The 15,530-nt window shown below is 36.2% G+C and overlaps 1 protein-coding gene across 2 annotated transcripts in view; it reads left to right on the forward strand.

Annotated features, from left to right (window-relative positions):
- PHTF2 (putative homeodomain transcription factor 2) overlaps positions 1 to 14,763 on the forward strand; it is a 96,791-nt gene extending 82,028 nt beyond the window's left edge. For both annotated transcript variants that reach the window (XM_058805347.1, XM_058805350.1), the window contains 8 exons: positions 868 to 996; positions 2,209 to 2,481; positions 3,622 to 3,753; positions 4,661 to 4,747; positions 5,799 to 5,954; positions 9,150 to 9,245; positions 11,560 to 11,685; positions 12,437 to 14,763. In XM_058805347.1, coding sequence (XP_058661330.1) covers positions 868 to 996; positions 2,209 to 2,481; positions 3,622 to 3,753; positions 4,661 to 4,747; positions 5,799 to 5,954; positions 9,150 to 9,245; positions 11,560 to 11,685; positions 12,437 to 12,457 — 1,020 coding nt within the window. In that variant the 3' untranslated portion in view covers positions 12,458 to 14,763. The remainder of the gene's footprint in view (positions 1 to 867; positions 997 to 2,208; positions 2,482 to 3,621; positions 3,754 to 4,660; positions 4,748 to 5,798; positions 5,955 to 9,149; positions 9,246 to 11,559; positions 11,686 to 12,436) is intronic.
- The last annotated feature ends 767 nt before the right edge of the window (positions 14,764 to 15,530 follow it).

Genomic DNA, 15,530 nt, shown 5'->3' on the forward strand with positions numbered 1-15,530 from the left:
GCAGTGTGATGCACACAGTGCCAGGTGACTCAAGCTGAAAGCAATTTCCATCTCCTGAATGGGGGAGGAGGGACACAGGGCTGAGGAAAATAAAGAAATGGCCACAGCAGTATTTGTCACCTCAACATTTTTCCCATATCCTTCAGTTCTTCCTTGGCTCTGTGGTTTGAAAGAAAGGTCCCTGAGCCCTAAGTGCATTCAGAAGATTAACCTGGGATTGCTTGGCTGTAGGAGCTGCCTGTATTGATTAGACACCTACTGCTCTCTGAGTCTGGCCAGATCCAGTGTGCACAGGGGGTCTTTGTGCAGAACAAGGATTTTGAAGTCATTAGGAGCAAATAATAAAAAAGCTATTTCCCTCAGGCTTAACCTGAGAAGAGTTCTTTTCAGGATGTTAGGGGTAAATAAATAAAATAAATCCATTAAATGTGTCAGAATTGAAAATGACTCATAAGTAAAACTTTGTTTTCATATTTCTCTCTTCTTTGATACATTTGAGTGAAAAAGAAGCCAATAAATCCTTAATCCCATTAACTCATCCCTATTAGAAAATGGACTATAGAGAAGGAGAGATTTCTGTTCTCACAGCTATTTCTTGGAAAAGAAGGGGAGGATTGTAAGGAATGAGGTTAACATATAATAGAAGTAAATGCTATATAGCAATATTTATGTCAGTCTGAAGTGTTTTGGTTTGGCTTTTTTGTTTCTTTGTTTTTTTTTTTATTTGTGGTTTTTAGTTTTTGTTTGTGTGGTTGTTTTTGGTTTTTTTGGGGGGGGAGGGGATTTGTTAGTATATTTCTGACAAAGGCATATTGACATGAAAATAGATTCTTAATTCTGATGGAAGATATTTTTTGTCTTTCCCAGAGTCATTTGCCTTGGATCCACAGTTTGAATCCAGGACTAGAAAAAATAAGTGCAATTGTATGGGAGGGTAATGACTGCAAGAAAGCAGATATGTCTGTGCTTGAAATCAGTGGTATGATAATGAACAGAGTGAGTATTTGTTTTACTTTATGCAAATATTGTGTTTAGAAGTGTAAGCACTACCAAGCTTGGTTTATGTGGGTGTTTTTTTTTGGTTGGTTGGCTTTTTGGTGGGATTTTTGGTGTTTTTTGATTGGTTGGTTGTGGATTTTTTAATTTGTTTGTTTTGTTGTTCGTGTTATGGTTTAAATCTTTGTTATTCACATTATTGTTCTATGGCTTACATCACTCTGATTTACTTGTTACTACTAGATTAAAGAGCTACCAAATCTTCAGTGTTGGGACAATAAAAGGTGTTTACATTTTAAGGTGCTTGCTCACATAGCCAACCTCAGTTTTATTGATACATGTTGTGAATAATCAAGTTAATCTCCTTGATTTCAATGAACAAGTAATTTATTGGGTTAGGAATATACAGATCTGGGTATCTGGATGCTAAAGTTAGGATTGGGAAAGAAAGCTTTCCTCTTTAGGAAGCAAACCTTTAAGAGGATGAGTGGGATGTTCTCACTAGTCCTCCCTCCTTTTTCCTGGTACTCCTCTTGAGGAAACAGTTGGAAATGCATTTAATTGATGTGCTCTTTTTCAAAATAGACAACATGAGTATTTTGTTGAGTTGCTCATAAAACCAAACATAGCCAAAGAAAACTCTCACTAGTTCTGACAAGTTGATACTCATTCTCTCCCACTTGTTAAAAAGCAACTTATTCACAAACCTAGTTCTGATCTCTGCCTGACTCAGAGGCTTTGCAGGTTTGGATGCAAGACACAGCAGAGACAAACCCAGCAAGCCATGGCCAGCAGAACAGAGCTCCAGGCCTGTCTGCACTGTAAACACCTTGATTCCACTAAAAAGGATACAACCTAAACCAAACAGAAATAGGAGCAGCATACAGGATCTAAACAGCCCAGTCTGATTGGCCCACTTGGCTAATTCAGCATTCAGTGAATTTTTAATGCAGGAATGTGCACTGGAGTTTAGCTGCAGTGTTTTATTGTTGGGTTTTTAGATTACTTGTTTCCTGTGCATTAAGTGCTCTTTGAGGACATCCTGGAGTTCAAATAATAAAATGGGATGATGATTGGTTGAAGTTTTCATACAGTTTACCAGATTGTAAAGTGTTCTTTGTGATAAAAGAAAAACATTAATATTTTGTTTATTGAATTAATGACAAAATCATTCAAAAATTAAATACATTCCTTGTTTTCCTTTGTTTTTAGGTGAACAGCCATATACCAGGAATTGGCTATCAGATTTTTGGAAATGTCATATCTTTAATCTTGGGTTTAATGCCCTTTGTCTTTCGACTTTTCCAAGCTAAAGATTTAGAACAGCTCGCAGCACACTCTGCCACTGAGCTCTGCATGACTGCATTTGGGTCAGATGGAGACGTTCTGGTTCTCTCCATGGTTATTATAAGTTTCGTGGTCCGGGTGTCTCTCGTGTGGATTTTCTTTTTTCTGCTCTGTGTAGCAGAGAGAACATATAAACAGGTATGAGCAGCAAAGCAAGAGACTTCATCTAAAGCAAACCAAGGTTTAATGTTTGCGTTTTTTGACTTTGTGGCTATTTTAAACTTGTTTTCTTCAGCGTGCTGTGAGTCATAGATCAGTGATGACAAACACTTCAGTGGGCTTGCAGTTCAGGAGATGACTCAGTTCCAGTGGACTGAAGTCTCTGAAGCTAAAAGGGTTTTTTTGTTGGTGTTTTATTTTTTTCCTGGAGAGAATTTCTGGGGGAAAGCTGGCTCAATGCATTAACCCAATGCTTAGTCATGTCCCAGTTTGTTTCAGGTTTCCACAAGGAGAAGTAGTTTCAGGGAAAGAGCTCTATAAATTTCCAGTGCATTTCATTCAAAATCTTCAATTTAATTCATGGAATCATAGAGTGGTTTGGGTTGGAAGGGACCTTAAAGATCATCCAGTTCCAGGGACGCCTTCCATTAGACCAGGTTGCTCAGAGCCCCATCCAGCCTTGCCTTGGACACTTGCAGGGATGGGACATCAAAACAGTTCTCTCCATCCCTGGCCAAGGCCTTGCCTGCTTTGCTGTTAGATCAGTTCTGTAGCTGGAGATGGTGAGAGCTGCTCTCTGAAGTACTGTTCCATTGCTTGTTGTTGGAATTAAAACTTGAGAGAGCTACCTTACTAGCTGCAGCACATAAATACTTACTGGTCTGCAAAAGAAACATTTTTATAGTTTCTGTTCTCAAATTATAGTCAAAATATGTGGTGTAATACAGTAGAATGGTATTAACCCACTTCTAATAATGATTTCTGTTGAAATGAACTTCTGTGGTATAGGTGCTCTCTAATGCAAATGATTGACAGGTTTGTGGTTTTTTCCACAAATTTTAAGAGCATAGCATATCTGCTGTCTAAAATGTGAAGAAAGGAACTCAGTGTAGCTAAATTTTGTTAATCATTAGAATGTGGAGACTTCTACAATGTTTTAGTGCATTTCCTCTCTTTGATAATATGCTACATTTACTTTTGGTTTATATTAGCATATTTTAATTTACACTAGTATGTTGTACATTACACTGACATATTTACTGAAGCCTTTTTCTCTTATTTTTTTAGTACCTCTGAAAATCATTTACCAGCTAAAGTAATTTTTTTTCTTCTCTGCAGAGGCTACTTTTTGCTAAACTCTTTGGTCATCTCACATCTGCCAGAAGGGCAAGAAAATCAGAGGTACCTCACTTTCGCTTAAAGAAAGTGCAGAATATAAAAATGTGGCTTTCTCTCAGGTCCTATCTAAAGGTAAAATAATTTATATTTTTGCTTGTAATAATATTTTAACACAATACATTTTAAGCATCTTGTTTATGTTCTAACATAAAATATCTCCTTGCTGGAGATATTTTATGTTAGAACATAACATGGAAGGTTGGTGTTGTAGGCTATTTCCTCCTGTACACTTATTATTGGTTCATATATCCCATATATGCTTCATTTTTGTGACTCTGGGCCACCAGTGTCTGCAGGCAGACAGATTTTGAGAAAGTTAATGTGTGCTTTTCACCTTGTTTTAAAGCCTGAGTGTGTTCAGAGTTGGAGTCTTGTCTTAGTAATGCCAGCTCAAAAGTTGTGTGAATATGTTGGGTAAAAAGTGATCACATGTGGTCTAATACTGACAGTTCTTATTTTAAGAGTCTCATCAGTTGGTGTCATTAACACAAGGAATTTATAAAGCAAGACAGTTCTTGTGTATTTGTGCTGTGAGTGTATGGGTGCCAGGTGAAGCTAGAAATTCTGCCCAAGTATTATCTGTAAGACATTCTGATCCCTGAAATCCCTTATCACTAGTTTTTACAAACAGAAAAAGATTAGTGAAAACATGAAGGAATTATGGTGTAGAGGCTGGAGAGGGTGGAAAACAGGAGCTATAAGCAAACACAGTTTAGTGTGGTGCTGGTGGGATGAAAGGAGGATAACTTCACTTGGATAATAGAATGTAGTTGGGGTGTTTTAAATTTCTGCATATGGTAGCACTCTTGTGGAATGTCTTCCTTTCTTTCCTTGGAACCAAATTTGTATGTTTCACCTTTTCCTGTGCCACTGAGAACATTTGTGAGTTCTAACTAGTTGTGTGATTCTAACTAGTTGTGCTGAATCCCAGTGCTGGCTGGGTGGGTTTCACTCACGTGTGCGTTTCCTCTGTTTTCAGCGTCGGGGTCCTCAGCGCTCGGTGGATGTGATAGTGTCATCTGCCTTCCTGCTGACCATCTCAGTTGTCTTTATCTGTTGTGCACAGGTGAGGAAAATTTACTTGTAGAGAAACAGCCATGGCTTAAATAGTTTTGAAACAGTTTTGAGTGCCTTTTACATGGTGATGTCTAGTAAGTTAAAAGACAGCAGTGAAAAACCAGTAAAAGCTGTTAGAGCTTTTTAGAATACAGCTCCATTTTGTATCATCTTTTCAACTTCTTTAGAATATTTTTCTGTAATAGCAGAAGAAAGTTCTGTTGCAGCAAATTAGAGGGCTAGGCAATCACCAGTGGTGTATAATCTAATGAGAGCAAGTGGTGGATTCTGCACCTGGGACAAGGTGATTCTTGGGGGTGTCCTGTGCAGGACCAGGAGTTGGCTCTGTCAGTGATCCCTGTGTATCCCTGCCAGCTCAGAATATTCTGTAATATCACTGTTATATTTTAAATCTGTGTCCTCCTTCATTTTTCATTGTGGTTTTTGGAACTTTTTTTTCCTTCATTTTGCATCAAAATACACCTCTGCAAAGACAGTTGATACTGACCTTGGTGATGCTTTTTGTGAGAAACAGGCTTGTTGGCTATATCGGCCTGCCCTCTAGTGGAAAATCTTTTAGTAAGCAAATATATGTTTAAAGAAGCTTTCTGTTGCTTAAGATTGTCTTTGAACTTCTGTTTCAAAATATAGAGGATTTTCTGAATGGCTTCTGATTGTGTTGTCTTTACAATTTCTAGCTACCTTTATTGTGTTTGCCTGCTAGCTAGCTATAAGTATTTTATTAAGAATGTAATTTACATAAAAGTACATGTGAGGGTGTATTTTTTTTTATCCCACGTAGCGCCTTTGCAAGTCTGAAGAGGAGTTAAAAATTGTCTTAGAATGTATTTTTTTATTTATCTTTTCTCAGACCTCATATCTCTGATACACTGTTGGTTTAAAATTATGAGTCAAATTTCTTAGGCCTAAAAACTCTCCACGTATTTATTACTGGGTATGTTTCTTGAAGTTGTGGAGATATGCTACTATTTTCTTGTATTGTAATGTAATTGTTACTTCAAATTAAATTTAAATTTCTTTTCCCTTTTTTCTTTTTTCAGCTACTTCACATGCATGAGATTTTCCTTGGTTGTCACTACAACTGGGAACTCGTAATTTGGTGCATTTCTCTAACTGTTTTTCTCTTAAGATTTGTTACTCTTGGATCTGAAACAAGTAAAAAGTACAGCAATACCTCAATATTACTTACAGAGCAGGTGAGAATTTGTATAGACCTATATTTTTATACCTAAACGATTCATTCATCTGGTACATTTCAGGCCTTGTAGGTTTATTAAAATAGTTTGGATTAGGGAGTTAATTATGGGGAAGTGAAGCAACTTTGCAACCCAAAGTTCAATTTCTGAGATAAATGTTTGACTTCATCCCAACTTTTGTTTAAGTGAGTGAGCTTAGAGGTACCATCTCCTTTGATATAGTTTAACATCTAACAGAACACAAACATAAAAAATAGTTTTTAAATATAAAAAAAATCCTGGAATCTCAGTGTTGGATGGGTGAATAAAAGATCTGAAGACAAACTTAACTCTCTATGAAGTGAGTTGCTGTTTCCAGTCCAATACCTTAGGACTGCTAGGTTGCATGGATTGCATGTACCCTCTTCTAGACTTCTTGGAAATCTTTTTTTAGTCATTTTTCAAGCTTGTCTTGGGTCTATGTGTGTTTCTTCTCAGGAATGTTCTGGTTGGTGTTTGTACTTCAGACTTCCCTCTCTGCTCTGCCAGGCACTGCTGATAGTTTTCCAAGCTAAGCATGTTCAGGTAGTGTTAGGTTAGAAAGAAATCTCTTTCTTCTGAAATTTCACACTGGTACAAAACAACCCTTTCAGGGCAAGGTAAATAGGCAGTTCCAGAAACCTTCACAGGTTTCCTACAGAAAATGTGTTAAAGTAGGAGAATAAAATCTTCCACACTGTGTGTCCCAAAGTCAGGATGTGAGGCCTGTGACAGATGAATAAATGACTCATTCTGCCTTTACTAAAGATAAAGTTGGACACTGAGAAGCTTGACTGCCCCTCTCCCTTGTCCTGAATGAGATATTTTGCACCAGTCTGAAAACTCAGAGTTCCTGAGCCTGGAGAGTTTTCCATTGTTCTGTTAATTCTCGGAGCTGAATGTCCCAGTGAAGTTTGTCTGCTGTTTCTGGAATGAAAATGGAGGGAAGTGTTTGTGATAAGGATTGCAAAAAATTGCAAAGAGCAAGGGGAGAGAGATTGTCAAGCCTTTATTTTGCTTTCATAGGTTTCTATACTATGATCTTCCTGGGAGTCAATGTTTGAGCATTTTAACCTAGCATGGATATTGAAAGAAACACTTTCTGTATGTCCTCAGAACTCAAAGAAGTGTTATGTCATCAGACACCTTTGCATTTGAATGCAGCTTATCCTGTTACAAGTATTTTTCCTCAAAAATGCCTGAGAGCTTTATGAAATGAAAACCAAAATAGAATTCACAATTGTTTCTCAGAAAATGAAAAGGATACACTTCACCCTGGGTAGGACTCATTTTAGACTGGTTTAATGGCTTAAGCTGGGTACTACAGCATATTTACAGTGGTCTTGAGACAGACTCATGGAAGTCTAACATTTTGGCTTTTCAAGGAAGGTCAAGCCTTTTGAAATATTGACTGATACTCACTTTATCTAAAAAAGAACATCTGATCTAGTGTCCCGGAAAATGGCACACTGCAGTTATTAGGCTTAGTGAGAAGGGAACAAAGCTGAAAACAAACAGAAACGTACAACAACAATAACAAAAAAACCCCAACAAATGAGTCTCCACTCTCTGATGCAATTAAAATGCTCCACAGATAAGATGAAATTGAAAATTCTACTTTTGCCAGCAGAGTTCCAGGCACTTCTTTGTGCTTTAAATTCAACCTATGAATTTCATGATTAGGAGTCATGATGGGAATATAAAAGGGATTTTTTTGATTTTATGTTATTTGGTTATAATTTTTCAGGTCCTTCTGAAAGTGTTTTTAATTGCTCTTGTAAATCTGTGAGCAAAATAGAATGTATGGTCAGACCACAGCTGTCATTTTGCCAGTTTTGAATCTCAAAGCAGGTGTGGTAGATGGCTGAGCAGACACTCCTCCTGATGGCAAGTTTGTTATTGAAATTAAGGAAATCATAATAGCTCTTAAAAGAGATCTTTGAATCTTCCTAGGGTTTTCAGAGTTGCTAATTAGAGCCCTTATTTTTTGTTTAGTCCTGCTTATAAATCAATAATTTTATCTTTAAAAATTGGAATCTCTTTGGCTCTGAAAACAGAATTTTAATGTATAATGCAATAATAATAGTTCAGGAGCTTAATATACCTTGGAATATATTAGGCATAGATTTTTTTTTTAACCTGTGTAAGAAATTTACAGTGGTCTTTTTAGGGAGATGTGATAATCAATTACTTGTTTTTGATGTCTATGGCCTTTATTTCAGTAACCACCATACAACAAGGTGGTGAAATATATCATAGCATAGTCAGATAAGTGGCATCTGAAGGACTGACTACTTCAGCACATTTCTAAATTGTTCATTTTTTATTTTGCAGGTTGTCACCCTAAAATAAAAAGTGGCTTTTCAAGACATTTTTTGCTTTGATTTGCTTTTGTTGTGCAATAGAAAAGAAAAAAAACCTAGGCTTTGTTTGATGTAGGATATCAAAGATGGGTTGTTTGAGAATGAAAGCTGATGTTTCAAATTGCTAAAAGGACAAAAGAGAGCTAGTTTGAACTCTTAACTTTCTCAGAAATAATGACCTAAAAAAGTCTACTTCACAGAAGCATTGAAATTTTCAATATACTGTTCTCCTACAGCAATGAAGAGTTTAATAATTTTTCAAATATTTCAAGGCACTGGAAAGATTGATTTTTCTGCTCTCGAGGTGCTCATGAAATACTAAATTACACTAGAATCTTTTAAAATAAATTACACTTTAGCAGAGTTATGGTTTAGCATTCCATTCAGTTCAATAGCTTTTGAGGATGTTAAGTCTTGTAAGGTCTGCCCACTGGTATAAAAACCTTCTGGGAATGAATTGTCAAACCTCAGGCAACCCTTGAATGAGGGAAAAAAATTATGCAAACCCTACCTATGTTGTTTTTTTGTGCCTAATTTATAGATTGGACTAAACTTTAAACTTGGTGCTATAATAATGTCAAATGTAATTAATTTGTTTTATCATACATTAGCATTGTATTTTCCTATGGTGCCGAGCCAGTACTTGTTCTTGAATATTAAAAAGGAAACAAAAAGCTTGCTTGCTTGCAGAAATTCGTTGCAGTTTTGTCATATGGCTGCTGAGCAATCACATTGTTGAAATATTAAATAGCTCAAAATTAATTCCTTTAAATTCTGAGTAGGTGGTGATACTTGTGTTTTTGTTTTAAATCAGATAAACTTGTACTTGAAAATGGAGAAAAAGCCTAATAAGAAGGAGGAACTGACACTAGTGAACAATGTTTTAAAACTTGCTACTAAGTTATTGAAGGTAAGAATTCAAATGTTATTCCCATATTATAAAAAAGAAGTAGAATAGATTGGTTAAAGAGTCACTTGTCTGACTTCTGCAGGCAGTAGGGTGTGCTTTGGTTGAAATTTGTTCTGTACCTCTCCACAGGGATGCTGCTTGTTCATAGACTGCACTCTGTTGTGTTGCCATCATTCTGGATTGCAAATTATTATTACATCCAGGGAGTTTTATTCTTTAGCTGTGTATTAGCAGTGTGAGAGAAGGTGCTTCAGGGTGGTCAGGATGATGAATGCCTGGGAAATAAATGATGAAATTTTATTGTCTGAGTGTCAATACAGTGATGATTTAAGACCTTGTGACCTCACTCTACCACACACTGAATTTAGGTCCCTTAGGCTGTTGATTCCCATGTGCCAGGGAGCAGCCCATAAAATGCAGTTAAAACTCTGTTTAATTTAGCCAGTCAGCAGCTGAGATCAGAGTATTTCTTCTAGTTAGATGAGTAATTCCTCCTACCAACTCACCTTGAGCAAGGTGTGTGTTGGTTCCCTCCTCTCTGAAAAGATACAGAGCACTTTTCCTGAGAGGACTGATGGACTCAGCAAGGGCTCAGAGCTGACAAAGCAACTGCTTGGGAGCTGTGCTGCAGCAGTAAGGAGAGCCTGACTAAATCAGTGACTGTCTCCTGGTGTAAGAATAAGGGATTGTAAGGCTTTCAGGACCTGGTTGTGGAGCAAATGGAAGGAAGTCTTCTCAGTGCATCAGGTGGTCAAGGTGCACTGTGGATACAGAGGGTTATCTGGATTCAGGGAGGGACTGGACAAGAACAGACAAAGCCCAACAGGTTTAGGATGAGCTCTCATGAGCTGCTCATGGGCTGAAGTGTTTGTGTGCTGTGAGAGTGTGGGTAGGTTCCATGCTGATCAAGTCTTGTTCTAAATGGCTTCCATTTTTTTCATGCCCTTCTCGGTGTTTCAAAAAAAGCTTTCATGTTTTCCTCTTGCCAAAAGTCAGCCTTTTCCAATGGGGAACTTAGCTTTTGTGGCACAAATCCCAGACCCTGACCATCGTTTAGTTACTGTGAGAAGATACCAAAAAGTGAGATTTTCAAGTCACCTACTATGAGCTTTAAATAAATTCTTGGTAGTTAGTGATTTGTGTAATACTTCATGTCCAGTAGCTAAATGGACTTAGGTTTTTTTAATTTGATTTTGGGTGGTTTTGGTCTTTAAACTTTATAAAGACTAGATTCTGTTGAATATTCTTACTGTTTTCTTACTCAAAAATTTGGTAAGATTAATCCAGAATCTAAAACCTTTTTCCTTACAGAATCTCTCTGCTGTCCTTCTCAGAATCATGTCTTTTGTATCTTTTGTATTTGCAGCAGAGTTTTATACAATATTACATCCAAATGAAAAGGTTGTTCATTGTTATTTCACATTTTTGAAAGAAGAATCATACCTTTGAAATACTTCATGTTTAAGAAAGGGTTTATAAGGGCATTTTCAAGGCTCAGGATGTAATGCAGGAGAAGGATGAAGATGAATTTAAAGCTAGAAAATATAAATGACCAAAGCAGTGATAGTTGGTAGACTTTATATAATCCACTCTTATATTTTAAAACTCCTTTTTATTTCCTTTATTTGACATACTTCTAGGCCAAAAAAGTTTGGGTGACTATATTCACACACCAATAATTGAAAATCAGTGAAATAGCTTCTTTATTCAAGTTTTGTTACAGATTAATTTGTGCTAAAGTTTTGTTCCTTTCAATTTAAAAGAAGTAAAATGTTGGCAGTCGAACGATGGTTAGGACTTTTTTTCCTTTGTCATCCTTTTCTGGCTATATCAATCAGTTGTTAGTTTCAAAATCAATGGAAAAAGAATGAAATTGCAATAGGAAAGATATTTTTGTTAATTTTCATAGTTGTGAAGTAGTCTTCTGTCATTATGAAAAATCTTTCTTATTTTTTGTGGTTCTGCTGCCTGTCACTTCTTTTAATACTGAAGGTGATTCCTGAAAAACTGTAAGGAATTTGGAGATGGTGTCACCTAGCTCTTTATTTTCTTGGCTTCATGAGCAGGTTGGTAGGTACTGTACATGGGTAGCCTCCAGTTTTTTGAAGAGTTATTTAGACAACAACAACAAACACTCAATTACTGTGATGGATATTTTCCTGCACATTGTGTTTGATATGCAGAATAATAGGAGAATGTTTTGCTTCACTGGGACTTGAAGACTTCCTAAAGTAATACTGCTCAATACATATGTGAACAAAACCCCCTTTGTGTCATTTTTGGTTTTAATGATGCTGTTGTTTTGCTTTATTAGGAACTGGACAGTCCCTTTAGGTTATACGGGCTTACAATGAATCCACTGCTTTATAACATCACCCAGGTTGTCATCCTGTCAGCTGTTTCTGGTGTCATCAGTGACTTGCTTGGATTTAATCTAAAGGTAAATACTTGAGAAGCATCCCTTTTTTCACCATAGTTGGAACACATATTGAAGCATAGTTAATTCTTAACCAGGCTAACTAGAAGATTTATTGTTTGAAAACTTTTACTAAATTACTAAATTAAATCTATATCAGAAGAATAATGGTGTATTTGTCAGAGCAGCCCTTAAAACTTTTTTTTTCATTTTGTGGCTTTGTAATTTCATTTAGGACACTTATTTGCAAGAATTCTTAGATAGATATACGGAGACATTTTTACACATAAATACAAGACCTTCCTTAACTTTTCTTCATGTCCCAGATTTGATTTCTCTCTTTATTCCTCACTGTTGACTCTGCAGCTCTTTGTGGGAGGCAGGCAGAGCAGGCTATCCTTGTCTTGCACTGCAGTGAAGCATTGCAGTAGGAAAGGTGTTGCTGTGACCAGTCCTACAGTGTTGTTTGTCACTCCTGTAGGGCTGTCCCCTTAGATCCTTTCTGAGGCCCGCCCTGAGCTGCAAACTCTGGAAACTATTTCAAGATTCAGGTTATGAGGCACAAGCTTGTAGTTGTCACATTGGCCTTTATTGGCCATTAAGTTTGCTTACATCTGCTATCTTTTTCTTGTTATAAATAAATGGCTGTAAAATGTATTCTGTGTGTTATTAGAATATGTAGCAAATGCAATAAGAAAAAATGTAGTGGTATTGCAGTTCTGATAAACAGAAATAATTTGAGAAATAAGTTGATGTCCTGCTCTAATTTTTCCAGCTCTGGAAGATCAAATCTTGACAGCATAGAAAGAAGATGAAATAACAGTGTTACAGAAAAGGTCATTGGTGGACAAAACTGCCTCACAGCAGCCACAGAACCTGTATTTCAGAAGCTACAACCTCTTCAAGGAAGTAATTTGGAAAACGGAAGTGTTTACATCTGTCTTGTGCAATCTTTGTATTTATTTCATCTTCTCACTGGTTTATGTTTGTTTTAGTTGACATTTATGTTTTATTTTCCAATTACTTGTTCTGTTCTGGAAAAGGTCAATTTTAGGAAGGGTCAAAAACTGTGTGTCTGAGAGTTTGAAATCCTGAAATACGATCACACTAAATTGCTCTCTCTGTTGTTAAAGCTAAGCCAATGCTGAGCATTTTTAGTTACCAGTAACACTATATGGAAGTCATTTGATTTTTGATAGTGTGGTAAAATTGCTTAGAATATTTCATTTGTACCAGTCATTTATGAGGACAATGTCAATAGATGTTTGGTGGCAATAGAAAAGTGAGACATACTCAAAAAATAGAGTACTGACAATACAGTATGACAGGTAGCAAAAATGTTTTCTATTAGAAACAATTTCTAATATTTTGAGTAATTCCAGGATCTAAACTCATATAGGCTGCAGTTTAAATATCCTGGGATGTTAAAAAGGTATTATATAAGAAGTCAACAAGTGTTCTTTGATAACACATTTATTAGAGCAATAATTGTAAATGGTTACCATGCTGTATGATATTTTGATAAAAATTAAAAATTGTATTTATTTGAAATACTGAGCTGTTCTGTGCAGCTCTGACTGTGCATGTGCACTTTTTATTGTTACTTTTAATGAGAAACTTTATACATATAAATGTATATTAATTGGGATATATTATGGTGAACTATGGAGCAGTATGTATTATATGTTGAAGTTGAATATTTAAACAAGCAAATTATTTACTGGTGAAAGGAATGCTTTGAATGATTGAGCAAAAGATAGATAGCTAGGTAGATGCTCTCCTCTTGTACACTATAGTATATGCCATTCATACCACATTGAAGTTTAAGAACAACTAAACACAAAGAACAAGTGGCTCTGGTGAGCAGCAGAGCTGCAAAGCCTGGTGTTTGGCAGGTTTGTGTCTTGAAATAACTGCCATTCCTCCCCAGCAGGTGCCATTGCCATGTGCTTTCTGCTGGGCTTTCTAACACCTCTCCCTCTGCCTCCCACAAGGACCAGTCATATTGACTCGTGGTTCTTCAGTGTGACAAAAATAATGCGTCCATCCCTGTGAAATTAAGTAACTTGTAACAAACTTTCCTTCTACAAGGAAGTTATTCTGGGAGGATTAATACCAAGAGGCACAAGTATTCTTATGTTTTCTGTTTCTAAAATACTGGCTTCATACTGAAAAATTACAAGTAATTGTTGACAAGAGTCTGGATATTGCCCTATGTTTGCTAATGTTCAGAATCTTGAAAGATTTGAAGTATTGAGTCTTAAACTTATGTGGTATAAAAATATTTTTATATATAAAGCAACACAAACAAGCATTTTGTATTTTATTTGCCTCTGTACTAATGTTTAATAATGACCAAAGTGCATTCTGGTTTTTGGAAGAATGTATTACTGGAGCTTTAAGAACATACTATATTTAGTTTCTCATGTGAAAACTTCAACTGCCTCTGATCTGTTTCTCCTTTCTCTGTTGTTTGACGTTGGGATTGTTTTTAAAAATTAAGTACATTTTATACAGTTTTTTCCAAATTATGGTACAGACCTACACAGAACTTAATTTTGCACAAAATATATTTAAAAAAACAAAAAAAAGAACAGCAGGAGTTCTATGGGTGATAAAAGATAAGGCTGATGCTTTTTACAGCCTGTCATTATTAACACCAAGAAGAAAACCATTCTTTAGTCTAGAGTGGAATTAAATTATTTTTAGACATGTGAAATAGTGACTATATGGCTTTCATTACTTTAAAAAAAAAAAAAGGATGAGAGAAAATAGCAATTTGGGTTGAAGGTGAAATTAGTTGAACCATGTATACCTCAGCAACTAGCACTGTGCGGTTTGTTGTACTAACAAATGGCAGCTTGGGGAAAGTAAAACACTTGTGAAATGAAATTAAAAATAATAAAAACCTTTATTTGCTACCCTTAGGTATATTCATTATGTTAAAAATGAGAGAGGTTTATTCTCCATCCCTCAATGTGGAAAGTCCAGTATAAGAATAGAGGCAAGTAGAAATATGGCAGATCTTGCGTTGTTAACTGTTATTTTTTGCCACGTGTTTTGTAACTGAAAGTGTGATCAGGCTTGGAATAAAGCTTTCTATGGCTGATGGTAAAAAAAAAATGCAGTGAGCTATGTCTTTAGTAACATCCAGCATATTTCTGTGTCTGCCTGTTTTGATTTAAATCCTTATATTCTATTTAAATTAAAGCACATTTGGGAAAGAAACATGCACACAGAATGCACATGATAGAGAATATCATGTAGAACAACCCAAGTTAAAGTGCTGGTGGAATGCAGAAAGATACTTTAATAATTTGATTAGTTTTCCATGTCATCTTCTAGGAATAGGACATTTAAAACATTTTGGTAGCTACCAAATTTAGTAACTTCCAAAAACTTCTCTGGATTGCAAGCTTATATGATTACAGGCAATGCTTAAGGATATTACTGGTTCAGATTTCAAGGTCCATCTTTGGCACCCAGCAGCAAATGGTAGAGAGAATTATCTTTTTTACAGGTGGTGGTAGTGGGCTGCTGCTGTTGTCTTTACAAGGTGTCTGGGTGAAGAGGAGGAGGAAGGTTGTTGGTGTTGTTGATCTGCCCACTGCTGCCTCCTTAGGTAGACTTTTTGTTATGAGTTTCTCAGTAGTGAATTTCCCTCAGTAGGAATGTCAGAGAAGACTTTGAAGGAGGAATGCCTGATTGTTTTTCTCAGTCCATAAAGCAATCAGGTTTTTATTGCATGACTGCACAAAATCTGTCTGTATTGGTGCAGGAGCTGGGGAAGGAAATCTTTTCGTAATAAATAGCAGCTGACAAAGTAATCTTTTCCAATGGGAAAAGCAGTCATCTTCTCCAGGGTAATT

Source organism: Ammospiza caudacuta, chromosome 5 (genome assembly GCF_027887145.1).
Source record: "Ammospiza caudacuta isolate bAmmCau1 chromosome 5, bAmmCau1.pri, whole genome shotgun sequence".
Classification (NCBI taxonomy): domain Eukaryota; kingdom Metazoa; phylum Chordata; class Aves; order Passeriformes; family Passerellidae; genus Ammospiza; species Ammospiza caudacuta.